General features: G+C 38.9%; 1 protein-coding gene across 1 annotated transcript; it reads right to left on the bottom strand.

Moving 5' to 3' along the window:
- Nucleotides 1-795: 795 nt before the first annotated feature.
- On the bottom strand, nucleotides 796-9612 carry LOC119500519 (acetylcholine receptor subunit alpha-like). Its single transcript, XM_037790292.1, has 9 exons — nucleotides 9393-9612; nucleotides 8298-8440; nucleotides 8163-8207; nucleotides 7421-7530; nucleotides 6756-6951; nucleotides 5538-5775; nucleotides 1740-1963; nucleotides 1318-1557; nucleotides 796-1234 (listed from the first exon to the last, which is right to left on the bottom strand). The coding sequence occupies exons 1-9, from the start codon at nucleotides 9433-9435 to the stop codon at nucleotides 1106-1108; spliced, it is 1368 nt and encodes a 455-aa protein (XP_037646220.1). The 5' UTR covers nucleotides 9436-9612; the 3' UTR covers nucleotides 796-1105.
- Between the last annotated feature and the right edge of the window lie 3688 nt (nucleotides 9613-13300).

A 13300-nucleotide genomic window follows, 5' to 3' on the forward strand; every position in this document is an offset into this window, starting at 1 on the left:
GAGTCACGCATGTAAAAACAACCAACAAAAAGCCAGTTGAAAACAGGTCATGAGACAAGGGTTCTCACATCCACATTTTTTTTTCATAATTGGAGTTTAATGTTTTATTTATTCAGGTAAAGATGCAGTAATTAGTATCTTTATGTTAACAATGGATCAGTGGTGGAGAGTAACTAAGTACATTTACTTTAAGTATTGTACTTACGTGCAATTCTGAGGTACTTGAACTTAACTTGAGTATTACCATTTTATGTTACTTTATACTTCCACTCCACTACATCTCAGAGGGAAATATTGTACTTTCTACTCCACTACATTTATTTGACAGCTTTAGATACTAGTTACTTTTAAGATGAAGATTTTACACAATGGATAATATAACAAGCTTTTAAAATACAACACATTTTGAAAGACTAAATGAGTGGTTTCCAACCTGTTAGGCTTCTGACGTCTTACAAAAAGCAGTGTGTAGTCGGGGTCACATGTCAGATGTCTATGAGTTGTTAACAGCTCCACCAAATATTGATTTCCCCCTCTAAACTTCTCATTTCATTAAATGCTCAAATTATCCAATATCTCACCAAAAATCAAAGATTAGAGAAAAAGTCCAAAAATTTAAAAAAGATTTGTGTTTCAGAACTCATTTTTTTCCTTCTTTCCTCTCCTATTAATCATCTCACAACCCCTCAGATATACCTGGTGGCCCTGTATATAAAACTGGTTTGTGAGTAATGTGACAGGATTGTGACATACACTAAGGACACTGAGCAACACTGCACTTCAATCACCCTGAAAAACTGACAAAACACATTTTATTCAGTTGTTCCCTATAAACATGTCAAGGAAAATATTCCAAAGTTTACTTTTGAATGAATTCAACATTTCAATTACACACATAATATTCCCTGAAAAAAAGAAACACAACACTGTTCTGTCATAAAATATGCTGAGGATACCGTACACAACAACATTCTCTTTTGCATACCCAAATAGGACACCAAAGAGCAAACAGAGACTTCACACGCAGCATACAGCAGCTCCAAAACAAACAAATCATTACGTTTCACATTGGGCAATAAATCTGAGAAGTTAAAACATAATGCCTTTAGAGCATGCTCAGCTCGATGAGACGGCCTGCGAACACGCCTAATGTGCCGATGAGACACACAGCCATGAACACACACAGCAGAATATGATCCAACACCATGGCCACAAACTTCCACTCTTCAGCAGCCTGGAAAGAGAGGAGGGAAAATGTGTCAGATACACAAAAGCAAGACTCATTAAAGAACCATATCAGTGTGTGAGAAAGATTACATTGTTGGATTCCTCATCTGATTTCATGGTTTCTGCAATGTACTTGACTCCCTCAATGGCACTGCGGACGTCAGGGTTCTTGGTGATGGGTGACTGGTAGGGAACAGAGGAGGTCTGGTTGCCGGAGATGTCTGAGATGTCAAAATCACCACCGTAGATATTAGATTTAGGCTGCTTTTCCTTCCCTGGGCGTTTCATTGTTGAGAAAAACATGATGTTGGGAATGGTTTCAATAAAAACCTGTCATGGAAAGACAAAAGATATACACAGTGTCAAGGAATATACAGCATCAGAGCAGTTGGATTAGATACAAAATAAAGATATTCTGTCTACTACCACTAGATGGCAATATAATACAGAGAAAAACATATTAAGGATTGTTCTCCCAAACTTGCCAAGCTACAATCAATGCTCGTGCTCACCTTGCGGACCCAGTCCGGCATGGTGTGAGTGCTCGGGGAGCGGTGATGGGTGTTGATGACAATGACAGTGATGATGATGGAGGCAATGACGAAGACCATGGTGAAGAGCATGTACTTCCCAATGAGTGGCACAGCACTGGAGGTCGAGGGGATCAGCTCCACGATGACCAGCAGGAACACAGTCAGAGACAGCAAGACAGAGATGCTGAGAGTCATCTTCTCACCTGGGAGACACAAAATAACATTTTCACTGCTCATACTGGCTTTTTAATTAGACTAAAACTGATATACAGTTTGCAGTGTAACAAATATTTAGACCGGTGTGTGGAGGTCAGGACACGATTAGAAGGGTAGTATCAATCTGAAGGGTCGTGAGATGAGTACCAGAAAGCAGAAAAGAAACAACACTATCACCTCAAGGTCCATTTAGTAGCACATAATCTTCATCAGCAGATAGATTTTGCTCATGTGATGATCAAAAGCTTTAAAAAAAAGAACTACTGAAAGGATCTTGACATGTGATTGTTTTACAGGTGCTGTTTCTAAGGTCACAAATTAACATAAAGGTGCAGTTTGCAGGATCTGGAGGCATCTAGCAGTGTCTCTCGTGTGCCAAGCATGTCGGAGAACTACGGTGGCCGACGCGAAAATGTGAAACGCCCCATCTAGAGCCAGTGTTTGGTTTGTCTGTTCTGGGCTACTGTAGAAACATGGCGGCTGGCTGCGTGAAGAGAACGTGCTCCCTATGTAGATATAAACGTCTCATTCTCGTTCAAGAAAACAATTCTTATTTCCAGGTGATTATAGACTAAAGAAAACATACTTAGGCATACTTATTATTAATATTATATTCCATTTCTGCCAATAGAACCCCCTAAATGCTACACGCTGTCCCTTTAAAATTTGGAAAAAGTAGTTATTTTATTTTTTCAGCTCATTCTAAGGTAACGAAAACACAACTATTCATATTTTCAGGTGATTATACACTAAAGAAAACATACTTATTAATATTATATTCCATTTCTGCCAATAGATCCCCATAAATGTTACACTAATAAAACTGTTCCTTTAAATAAACCTAGAAAAATAAAATCACCTCCTGAGGACTCAATTTACTCAATTTACTCAAATAATCATCAAAAATCCTTAAAAAATAAATTGTTCTTCAGTTGAACTGGTCACAACTGGTAGACATATATGACACCAAGGATGGTGGGTCATAAATCAGCATTGCTTAATTTTGAGGGGTCACAAAGCAAAACGGTTGGGAATCCTTAAATTTAGACCATGACGTCTGTCCCAAAAAGGTTTCTAAATGAACATAGATGAAGTTAAAGAGGACAAGTTGTGTTTCCAGTAAGATAATCAAGATATTTCTGCATAGAATTGTGTTATTGAAAAACACACATTGAAATAAATACCCCTGAAACCAGAGTGGGAAATATGGAGCTGCTACATTAAACAGTATGTTGGCTCATGATACCAACAACATGCAATCTTAATACATTGCCACAAGGGAGAGCTGTTGCTATGAGTAAATACTTCCTATCCCTTGCCATCCAATCAAGATCCCACCTCTACAGTAGTATTTATGCAGCAACACACCAGCAAATCACATTTAAAGAGTAAGTTGTTGTTGTTCCTAAACCCAACAATAGCACAAGTAAACAGACTCTGACACCATTTCACAAGTAAAATGCCAGACATGTTGTTTTTGTTGCTCAGTGAGAGCAGTTATCCCGGAGAGAGCATCTTTTGGCAACGGCTTCTCCTCCACACTTTCCTGTCAGCAGTCACATCAGAAACTGGGATCAAGTGATGTATTATACATTAAAGCAAAGGCCTGCTTTCAGACATGACAGCACAGAGGGACCCTGGGTAATGAGGCAGACCTACACACTGGGAACACGGCCAGATGTGCACACAACTGCAGCAGTCGATGTAGGGACGCCTCTGAATTAGGATTTGTCCAGCATGATATCATAATATATCTGTGTTTTCATATCATATTATGAAAATGAAGATAATTAAGAAAATGTAGCAAGTTCACAGTAGATATGAACGCTTTTTGACAATTTGCATGTAATCACTTCAGAGTTTTTTTTTTTGCATATCCCTTATAATTAACATATACAGAGTGCATCTACTGTATGTACTTCTCAGGTGAGCCTATCATAGTAGTCTATATCACATCTGGACTACTGTGCTTGACCAGATATTTCAGGAGAGACAGACACTTACTGTCATCCATGTTAAAGAAATAGTTTGACATTTTGGGAAATAAATTTGCTTTCTTACTGAGAGCTAGATAAGAATATCAACACCTCTTCCATGTCTTTGGGCCAAACATGAAACTACAACAAGGAAACAAGGCACAAAGAGTGGAAACAGGGGGAAACAGCTAGCCTGGCTCTGTCCAAAGACAACAAAATGCGCCTACCAGAAAAGCTCACTAATTACCATGTTACAGTATATCTCATTTACTTAATGCTTTGCTTAATCCATCAGAAAAAAGAGTGACATTGACAATTTGTAGTTTCATGGGGTGTTGTGGACTATTTGTTGGCGGTGGTGATTTCCTGGAGTCTTGTTGTCACCGTGAGGGTGCCAGATAGTGAGCCAATAAGTGAGCTTTAAAGGTGCTGGTAGTCAGCAAGGCTAACAACTAGCCTGGTTCTGTCCAAAGGTAAAGATGTGCTTACCAGAACCTCTAAACCTCACCAATTAGCATGTTTATATCTTGTTTGTTTAATCCGTACAGAAACTAAAGTGTAAAAACATCATATTACAGTTTACAGACTATTTCTTGGCTGGGAGCAGTGACTTCCTGAAGTCCCATAAAACCACAACAGTTCCTGTAAAGATTAAACAAAAGAGATGTAACGTGTTATTCAGTGAGCTTATACCTTTGGACCAAGCAAGGCTAGCCGTTTCCCCCCTGTTTCCAGTCTTTGTGCTAAGCTAAGCCAACTCCTGTGTTAAGCTTCATATTTATCCTACAGATAGAGTGGTATTGATCTTCCCATCTAAGAAAGCAAATAAGCTTATTTCCCAGAATGTCAAACTATTACTTTACATTTAGTCTACAGATCCCTTGATTCCAGGATGTTTACTTGGAAAACATCTCAAGAGCATAGCACAAAAGCAAACACAATGCCTTGTTATATTTGCATTTCAGTAAAAAGGACAATCTTAACTAACTGGAAAATACAGAACAAATACTGTTATGTAAGGGATAATGTATAGCTAGCGGGTCATTGTTGTGAAATAAACACTGACAGGGTTTATTTCACAACAATGACCCACTAACTGTACATTATCCTGTTTATTACACAGCTACTTACTTAAGATATCAATAAATTGACACAAAAATGGTCCACCAGAGTGTGAGATCAACTGCGTCCATAGCAACGGTCTGTTATACATAGCAACAGTCTGCTATAAAGATATAACAGACCGTAGAACGCCGTGATTGACCAATCAGAATTGAGTATTCAACAAAGCTGTGTAATAAAGTATGGATAACTGTTGTAGAGTACTGCATATATACTAATGTAGCAAGCAGCTTAGAAGGTTCAAAATGAATTGTGGCCACATATAAAGACAATGAGATGAGATATTCCAATGGGCATATAGAATATCAGAATTATTATGAGAGCTATTTTATACAGTATATATTGTGTGTGATGAATGTGCTTTTTGAAAATCAGAAAAATAGCAACTGTGCACTGTTTCTTTGTTGTCTCTCTGCTATTAACTGAGTTAAAAGAAACAAATGTGTAATCAGTGTGAACATACCAGAGTCTGTAGGGAGATAGAAGACGAGGCCAGTCAGGAAGGAGAAGAGCATGCAGGGGATGATGACGTTGACAATGAAGTACAACGGGAGCCGCAACATGAGGAAGTGGTAGGTGATGTCCAGGTAAGGGGTGTCCGGGCAGCAGGCGTAGTACACCCAGTGCTTCCAGCCGCGGAAATCCTTCATCACCCACTCTCCACTCTCCATAAAGTTACTCAGATCAGGGCGGTCACTGTCCTGGTGGAGAGAAGCAATAAACAGGGTCATTAAAGGACAAGTTGTTAGAAATGTTGGAGATGTTGTTCAAAAGGACTTGTGGTGTTTGCCCAAATATATTTTCACAGTCAAGTATCATGTAAACGTTTCTCACACGTGGCGATTTGCACAATTTGTATTGTTGAAGACATAGTTTGACATTTTGGGAAATACATTTATTTGCTCTCTAACAGCTAACCTGAACAGCTAGCCTGGCTCGGTCCAAATATGATATGGTATCCTGTTTAGGCAACAAAACAACTTGGATAGGTTTAGTAAAATGTTGTGGTTTGGGTCAAAGTAAATACATTTGTTACGTAACTTACGTATGTTGCGTTAGTTAAGTACATAAGTTACGTAATATAAGTAAAGTCAAATAAGTCAACGTTGATTTTTGGTTTTACACGGGACACAAACAACGGTGTCCTGGATGAAAGTCCTGTGTTTGTTTGACCGATCCATCCACCCCGACCTCCTCCCTACGCAGACGTTGTTGATCTTTATAGTACGTCACCTCCTTAGAGGCAGTCTTGCATGTCCTGGCTGACGATTATGTGGGTTATATTCGAATTATAGTGCATTACTTTTCGTAGGTATAAGTATGAACAGTGAATGAGAACAGCCTGAATTAACATGTTATATCTGTTTTGTTTAATCTGTACAAAAACTGGTTTTATGGGACTCCAGGAAGTCACTGCTCCCGGCCAAGGAATAGTCTGGCACAAAAAACCCTCTGTAAAACCATAATATGTAGTTTTCCCCCCTCCGGTTTCTGTGCTGATGAAACAAACAAGATATACTATGCTAACTAGTGAGCTTTAGAGGTGCTGATAGCCTTATATTATATACAGTAGATAGGTAAGAGAGTGGTATTGATCTTCTCAGCTAATTCTCAGCGAAAGAGAGCACATTTCCCAAAATGTTGAGCTATTCCTCCAAAGAAATGGCCTGAATGGAATTACAGGATTGACGACGACCAGGTTTCCATCGTAGGTCCAGGTACCGAGCTTCATGCTGCAGTTCTGGAGGTCAAAGGGGAAATGCAGCACAATGATTTCACAGTAGCTCTTGAAGATGGCAGGCGGGTTCCAGGTGATCATTCCTGTGTGCTCCAGCAGCACTTTGGTCTCGTGAACGATGGCAAAGTCTCCGTCAGCACTGCGGGCACAGAAAAACACAGGCAGCAGCATCAACATGGGAGATAATAAGTTAAATGTTAACGCAGGGGGATATCAGTGCCTGAGGATGGGTCGTGCATGCTGCTGTCACACCAGAGCCAACCAGCGCTCTGCTTGGCACGAGCTGTTGTGGCAGCAGCGCTGGTTGTCAGGGAAAAAAAGCAGCATGTCAGACGCAGCATATGGTGAGAGGAGGAAGGGGATGTGGGGGGGGGCCCTGCTATACAGAGTCCAAATTTAGCCTAATGAAATCTGAGCTTTCACACACTGCATACTGGAGTATAGGTAAGTGTGATTCAGAACATCACTGACACAGTAGGTGTGTTAATTGTTTCTAGAGGTCTGGATGCATTAGGTCACGTAGAGCTTATTGTAATGAACAAAACAGGTCCTATAAAGAAATAAAAAAGGGGGACATGGCATAGATCAAATATAGCCTGGTGACATACTTGTTGTAGAGGACCAGATCAGGCCGCCAAATGTCAGTGGAGGGAACTCTGATCTTTTTGATGCCGTTGTAATCCTCTGGGTTCCACTGCAGGTTCACATCTTTCCATTGCTGAAAAGAAAACACCCAGAACAATGAACAATACTTATATATATATATATAAATAAATAAAAGGGAAAATCAAACAGAAGAGTAGATAGATAGGGAAACTCATACAAAGATAAATAAATAAAGAAGCAAATTAAAACAGAAATATCAATTTATGTCACATTTGATCAATTAATTAATTACATTTATTTTTAATATTATTTTGGTTCGTCTAATGGCATACTTATTTATCTATCTATGGAGTCATTTATTTATTTATGTATTTTTGCAGATTCTGTCCTCCATACTCGGTACAAGAAAGTATTTTTGCAGTACACCTATTGTATAGCTGAGGTTTGTCTTTATGGTTTACTTATCAAGACAAAAGATATTTGTTTATAACTCTTCAAATGTTTATAGTGTATTTTCAGCATTTCCTAAATCAAATATTTGTATATATAATTCAATTTCTTGGCATCAGGATTCATTTGTTCACATTTGGGACATTTATAATTTGTATAGCTCGAAGCATGAAGATGTATTTTTTGCCCATCCCTTTCTTACTTATTTTTATTACAACATTATTGAGGCTTTCTGTTATATGATGACGTGTCTCTTCTTCTTTTATGATATCACAACAACAAAAATAATCAAACCTGTTTCACGCGCACGTTGCTGCTGACGATCTGGTTGACCTCATCCTGTGAATCCAGATAAATGTGTTTAGACAGTTGATGACAGTGAATGTTAGTACAGACGGGGGAGATGTGACGTGTGACTTGAGACCTCACCACACTGATGAGCTGGATGAGCTGAAGGCCCACAGTCACAACCACCGGGTCCTTGAAGTGATTGACAGGACGGACGACCTTGTTGTAGCCAGTGAAGAGAGTTTTGACCAGGCGTGTTTCATCAAGGGAGGCCCAGGCAGCACCTAAAATAAATAAAAACACACCAAACAGGCTCATTGTTGTTTGCTGTTACTTTATTGAAGGCATTTAGAAGGTTAAATATTCCTCAAGCTGCCTCTTGAGTGTGCTAGAAAAATTATCATGTTGTGCCAAAGTTGAATATCACTTTAAGAACATCTGATACTTGAGGTGAGTTCATTTAATATGTGTTAAAAATAGACGTAAAAAGTGTCATACTATAGGCTTAAGGTGTTAGGGAATCTATGTGCATGTACTATGTTGTTTTTTAAGTAGATAGAACCACTTTTAATACCCAGGCTATTTAGCAGAGATAGCCATGAGGGAATTGCATTCAAGCGCATGTTGGCCTGTAGTGTAAATGTATGTCGTTGTGTATACAGTGTATATATAGCCTATTTGAGGTCTAACTTTGGAGATACTGCATTCAAACATGCGATGGCACTCCTGTAAGGTTGTTAATAGAGACGTTTCCTATGTTTCTTTCTGCTACATATCCGTCACAAGCCAGAGCAGGATCACTTTTCAGCTGACCTTGAAACAAAGGTCATTTTACGGCAACATGTTGTTTGAATGGTTGAGTGATTCTCCAGACATTCAACTCAGTAAACTCAATAATCGCATGAGCATAATTAAGCAGGTGACTTCATGTGGTGACAGACCGACAAAAGGTTGAAAAGCAAAGTGAGAGCAGCACACATGCCCCTGTCAATCAAAGAGCCGGTTTGCACAGAATGAAAATGTGCTCATTAGTTTTGTTGTTTGATTTGGATCAGCTTTCACTGACCTGAGAGCAGTCTCAATACATAAACATAATTAATGCAAACATGGTTAGGTAATTGTTTTTATAGACTTTATAGACTTTTTAAACACTAAAAGTAATTCAAGCAAAGCAGACAGACACTTATTTCCACAGGTTACCAACACATTTCTTTAGTTTTAATAATAAGTTCTTACCTGCTAGAATGACTAGATGAAAAATGAAAAATACAGTATTCATTCTTGCCAATAAACCATCCAAAACCAAGATCCAACTTCAGCACGCTGCCCGTTGACCACTTGAGAATTAAAATGGTTTGACCCACCTAAAACATTCTTTCAGCACCGGCAAATGACTTAGTGTACGAGCTCTAAGCTGTCCACTGGCAGCCTCGTTGTTATTGTCCGACAGCGGATGTGAGTGACTGACTGCCAATGCGTGTCATTTGAGAGGGCCACATTCTTCTTCATCTGTAACAAGATCAACATGCCGCAGTAATCCACCACTGAAATATCCCATCCTGAACTTGGCCACACACAACCTCGAGGTGAGAAGAGACGCAGCGCAGGCTTGCGGTTTCTTTTTCTTGTATCGGTGATAAACTATCCATGCTGTCTTTAAATCTGTATATACACAGGTCCATATAATAATGTTGAGCCCCTTGAAAACACACATTGAGTAATGATTTCACATGTCTGTATCTGTTTGTTCCAAAAGCCCTATGTGTGATGGACCATTTAGTTTGGGTGACACAATTTAGTAGCTGTTATAGAGCTGTAAATCTTATCACATGATCAATATCTATCTGCTGAGGAAGATCAAGCGTTGCAGTCGAAACAGCTACTGAATGGAGCTTGTTGTGAGGTTGTTTTGTCAAAAGCTCGGTCAGTTTGAGCAATGCATGATCAGGCAACATTAACTTGAGGTTATGATAACTCAGATTTGGGAATTGTGTACAACATGTAAGGATTTATTTTGTAAGGAACATATTAAAGCAACAACACCCAGGAATATTACTTGTCTAAAAGTCTTTTAGTGTTGGCCAGCCTTTAGATAAAGCAGATGTTTAAGACAGCCTTGTGTGTTTCCTGGTGGTGGGGGGCTGGAGGGCAGGTGTTACACCCATGTTTCCCTCCTCTGCTCTGCACCCCACCCTTTCGGGCCTGTGATGGGTCAGGCAACTCAATTTCCTCAAATCCCGAATCCGTTCCATCAGCCAGTCACTCAAGCGCCCGCCTCATTCATCTCACTTAAGGACAAATGACCATTTTGGCAATGTCTGAATTAAGAGAGATTTCTCTCAACCCACCCCCTCTCTATCTCCAATCACTCAGGCCACCTGAATTTACACCATGTAAGCACCGCTTTGCCTGTCTTCAAGTCTGTCATGTAGCACGGGACAAGCCAGCATTGTATCTGCTCAGTGGACCTGTAGTCCCAGGCGCTTTTGATGCTCTGTCCAGTGTTAATTAAAACACTTTGAAGGCTCACGCCACGATTCCAGTCTCTGGAGGACTATATGAGCCGTGTGTTTATATCTGCTCTGTAAGTGATTAAATGTTCATTGAATCTGAATGAAAGCGTCCATGTAATATCTGCAGGGGGGGTGGATGGAAACTGGACACCATACTGGATGTTTATGCCTCAATGAAGATTAAGAGGATTATAGTTTTCATAGAAGAGATTATGATGTGTGTTTGTGGTTTATTTTACATGATGTCCCAAAATAAATATAGAAACGTCAAACATTGGACAGCATTAGTAACATTCCTTGGAAGAGACAATCTTATATTTTCATTATCTTAAACCATCACATGGCTTCACTGTTGCCAAGTATGCAATTCATATTTTTGGAAGTATTTTAAAATGTAAAATCACTGTTAATATAAATTTACATTAGCCCAAGCGCAGCAGCATTCATGACTCTTTTACTATCTATCTATCTATCTATCTATCTATCTCTCTATCTATATATCTATCTATCTAGTTCTATGTGAAATACAAAAGAAATCCTGATTATATCAAACAGAATAACATGTTGCCATTTCAAATACTTCACATGGGTGAACTGAATATTTCTTTATATTTTAACATTTGAAAATGTATTCAGTTCAGCTGTTTGCAGGGAGGAAAGCATTACCATCCAGTCAACAGAGAAAGGTCACTTATCTCATGGATCACAGCCTTTCACATTTAGTCTCATTACTGTGAATGAGGCACATCCACCGCACAATGCATCTGGCTAGACATTACCCCAGCACGGTGTTATCACAGCATCTGACTGGAAGATAGAAAGCTCGATAGCTTTATTGGTGTGGTTTACCTCCTTTCACAGTCAATGCCTGATGTATGATGAAGGTATGATATATATTTAAAATGGCTAATAATGGCGGGGGAGGCTAAACGGTTGGATGAAAATCCAATTTTGCCACACAATCACCAGAGACAAGTCTGAATTTGGCTTACATCAACTCAATGTGATGTGGTCACAAAACCCGAGTGATTAAATGTCAAGCGGTGATTGCTTTTCAGATGCTTTGTGGGGAAATTTAAAGCGCAAAAAAACCTAAACGCAGGGAACGACTGAAACAGATTTTGTATATGTAAATAATCATCACACCAAAAAGCTCACGTCTACAGAAAAAATTATAATTTAACATGAAAATGTGGCATGAGGACTCTATCCATTACCTCCTATCGGAGCCTAAACAGTTCAAAACTGGTCATATAATGAGCCACTGATGGCTGTGCATGGCTGGTTCGTAGAAATTGCTTGGAAAGACATTACCTGTGGGTAATTAAACCTAAAATGCATAAATTTAATGTGACATTGTTTGCACATATATCCAGTAATTAACAGTCTCCCGAGTGGTGTTGCCTTAGGTGTTGCGTGTTTGGTTTTAATCTCACCATGAATCAGTGTGACTGATGTGTTGTTAGAGGGGCTTATGTACAGTAAAGTCACATGACGTGTGGCTTTTAGGCACAACCTGTCATTCTGAATATGCAGACTATCAGTCCTATCTGCCAGAGACATCTTGCAGCCACAAATATAAATGTTGCTAGGGTTAAGCAGTGTTAAATATGTATATATTCTTTAGCCTTTTCAAGGATACAGATGCTGTTATTGTATATCTTTCTTATTGCCAACAAATCCTATGAAAAGACCAAAATATGTTTGTCTGTGTCTTGATGATTTCTGACTTCCCTTTCCCTAAAGATGGGTCTCAAATATGTAGTTTTATTATTTAAAAAATCAGAGTAATTTCCTAAAACAGCTAGGTACTGTAGTTTGTAGCTAACATTACCGAAACATGAATAAATAGTGCATTTGTTGGGGACTATTTTTAGCGGTGGATTAATACACATTTGGTGCTCTAGTGAACATTTATGGCAGTATGTGGGACTGACACAAAATAATCTACATTATCCATGCATAGTAAATAATAATGATGGAATATGTCACCCAGTACGTTGAGGTGTTTTATACAACAGAGTAATTAACTATATAAATTGTTAGTGTATTGTTAGATAAATAAATTGTTGGTTTTGGTCTCTATGTGATTTGTGACTTTATGTGATTTGTTGACAATACGACAAATATAAAATATTGCCAGCCTTATCCTTTAGGGCAAAGACAAGTAAAAACAGATAGTGAGGAGGTGTAGGGAGACATGGGACAGTCATCTGAAGGAGGTTCACATGGGATTTCAGAGGCAGCTTTACATTTGCATCATGTCAGACGTCACTATCTCTGGGCAGAGCCTACGTGTGTAGGACTGTTGTTTACCGTCATGAAACATTTGCTGTACAAAACTTTGACATTCAAAAGCTAAATTACAGCTGCTATAAGCTGTATGTTAACAATGGATTAAATGACTATTTGAACTATTTACGGATCATTGTCTTGGTTGACTGGCCCACAACTTTGCTGTTTTGCTTCACTCTCATAGTGTTGTTTCAAGATGCAGCAGGCAGATGTTTACAAGCTGATAAAACTACAATTCAATTCAATTTATTTTTATATAGCGTCAAATCTTAACAGAAGTTATCTGGAGACGCTTTAAATATAGAGCAGGTCTTAGACAGTACACAATGTCCCTCA

The sequence above is a fragment of the Sebastes umbrosus genome, chromosome 13 (genome assembly GCF_015220745.1).
Source record: "Sebastes umbrosus isolate fSebUmb1 chromosome 13, fSebUmb1.pri, whole genome shotgun sequence".
NCBI lineage: Eukaryota > Metazoa > Chordata > Actinopteri > Perciformes > Sebastidae > Sebastes > Sebastes umbrosus.

Excerpts from the sequence above, each read along its gene's own strand:
- LOC119500519 (XM_037790292.1), bottom strand. The coding sequence starts at position 9,435 with ATGAATACTGTATTTTTCATTTTTCATCTAGTCATTCTAGCAG. Across the intron at positions 8,208-8,297 it reads TCATCCAGCTCATCAGTGTG|GATGAGGTCAACCAGATCGT; the intron begins GTGAGGTCTCAA and ends CTGGATTCACAG. Across the intron at positions 1,558-1,739 it reads TGCCGGACTGGGTCCGCAAG|GTTTTTATTGAAACCATTCC; the intron begins GTGAGCACGAGC and ends TTTCCATGACAG.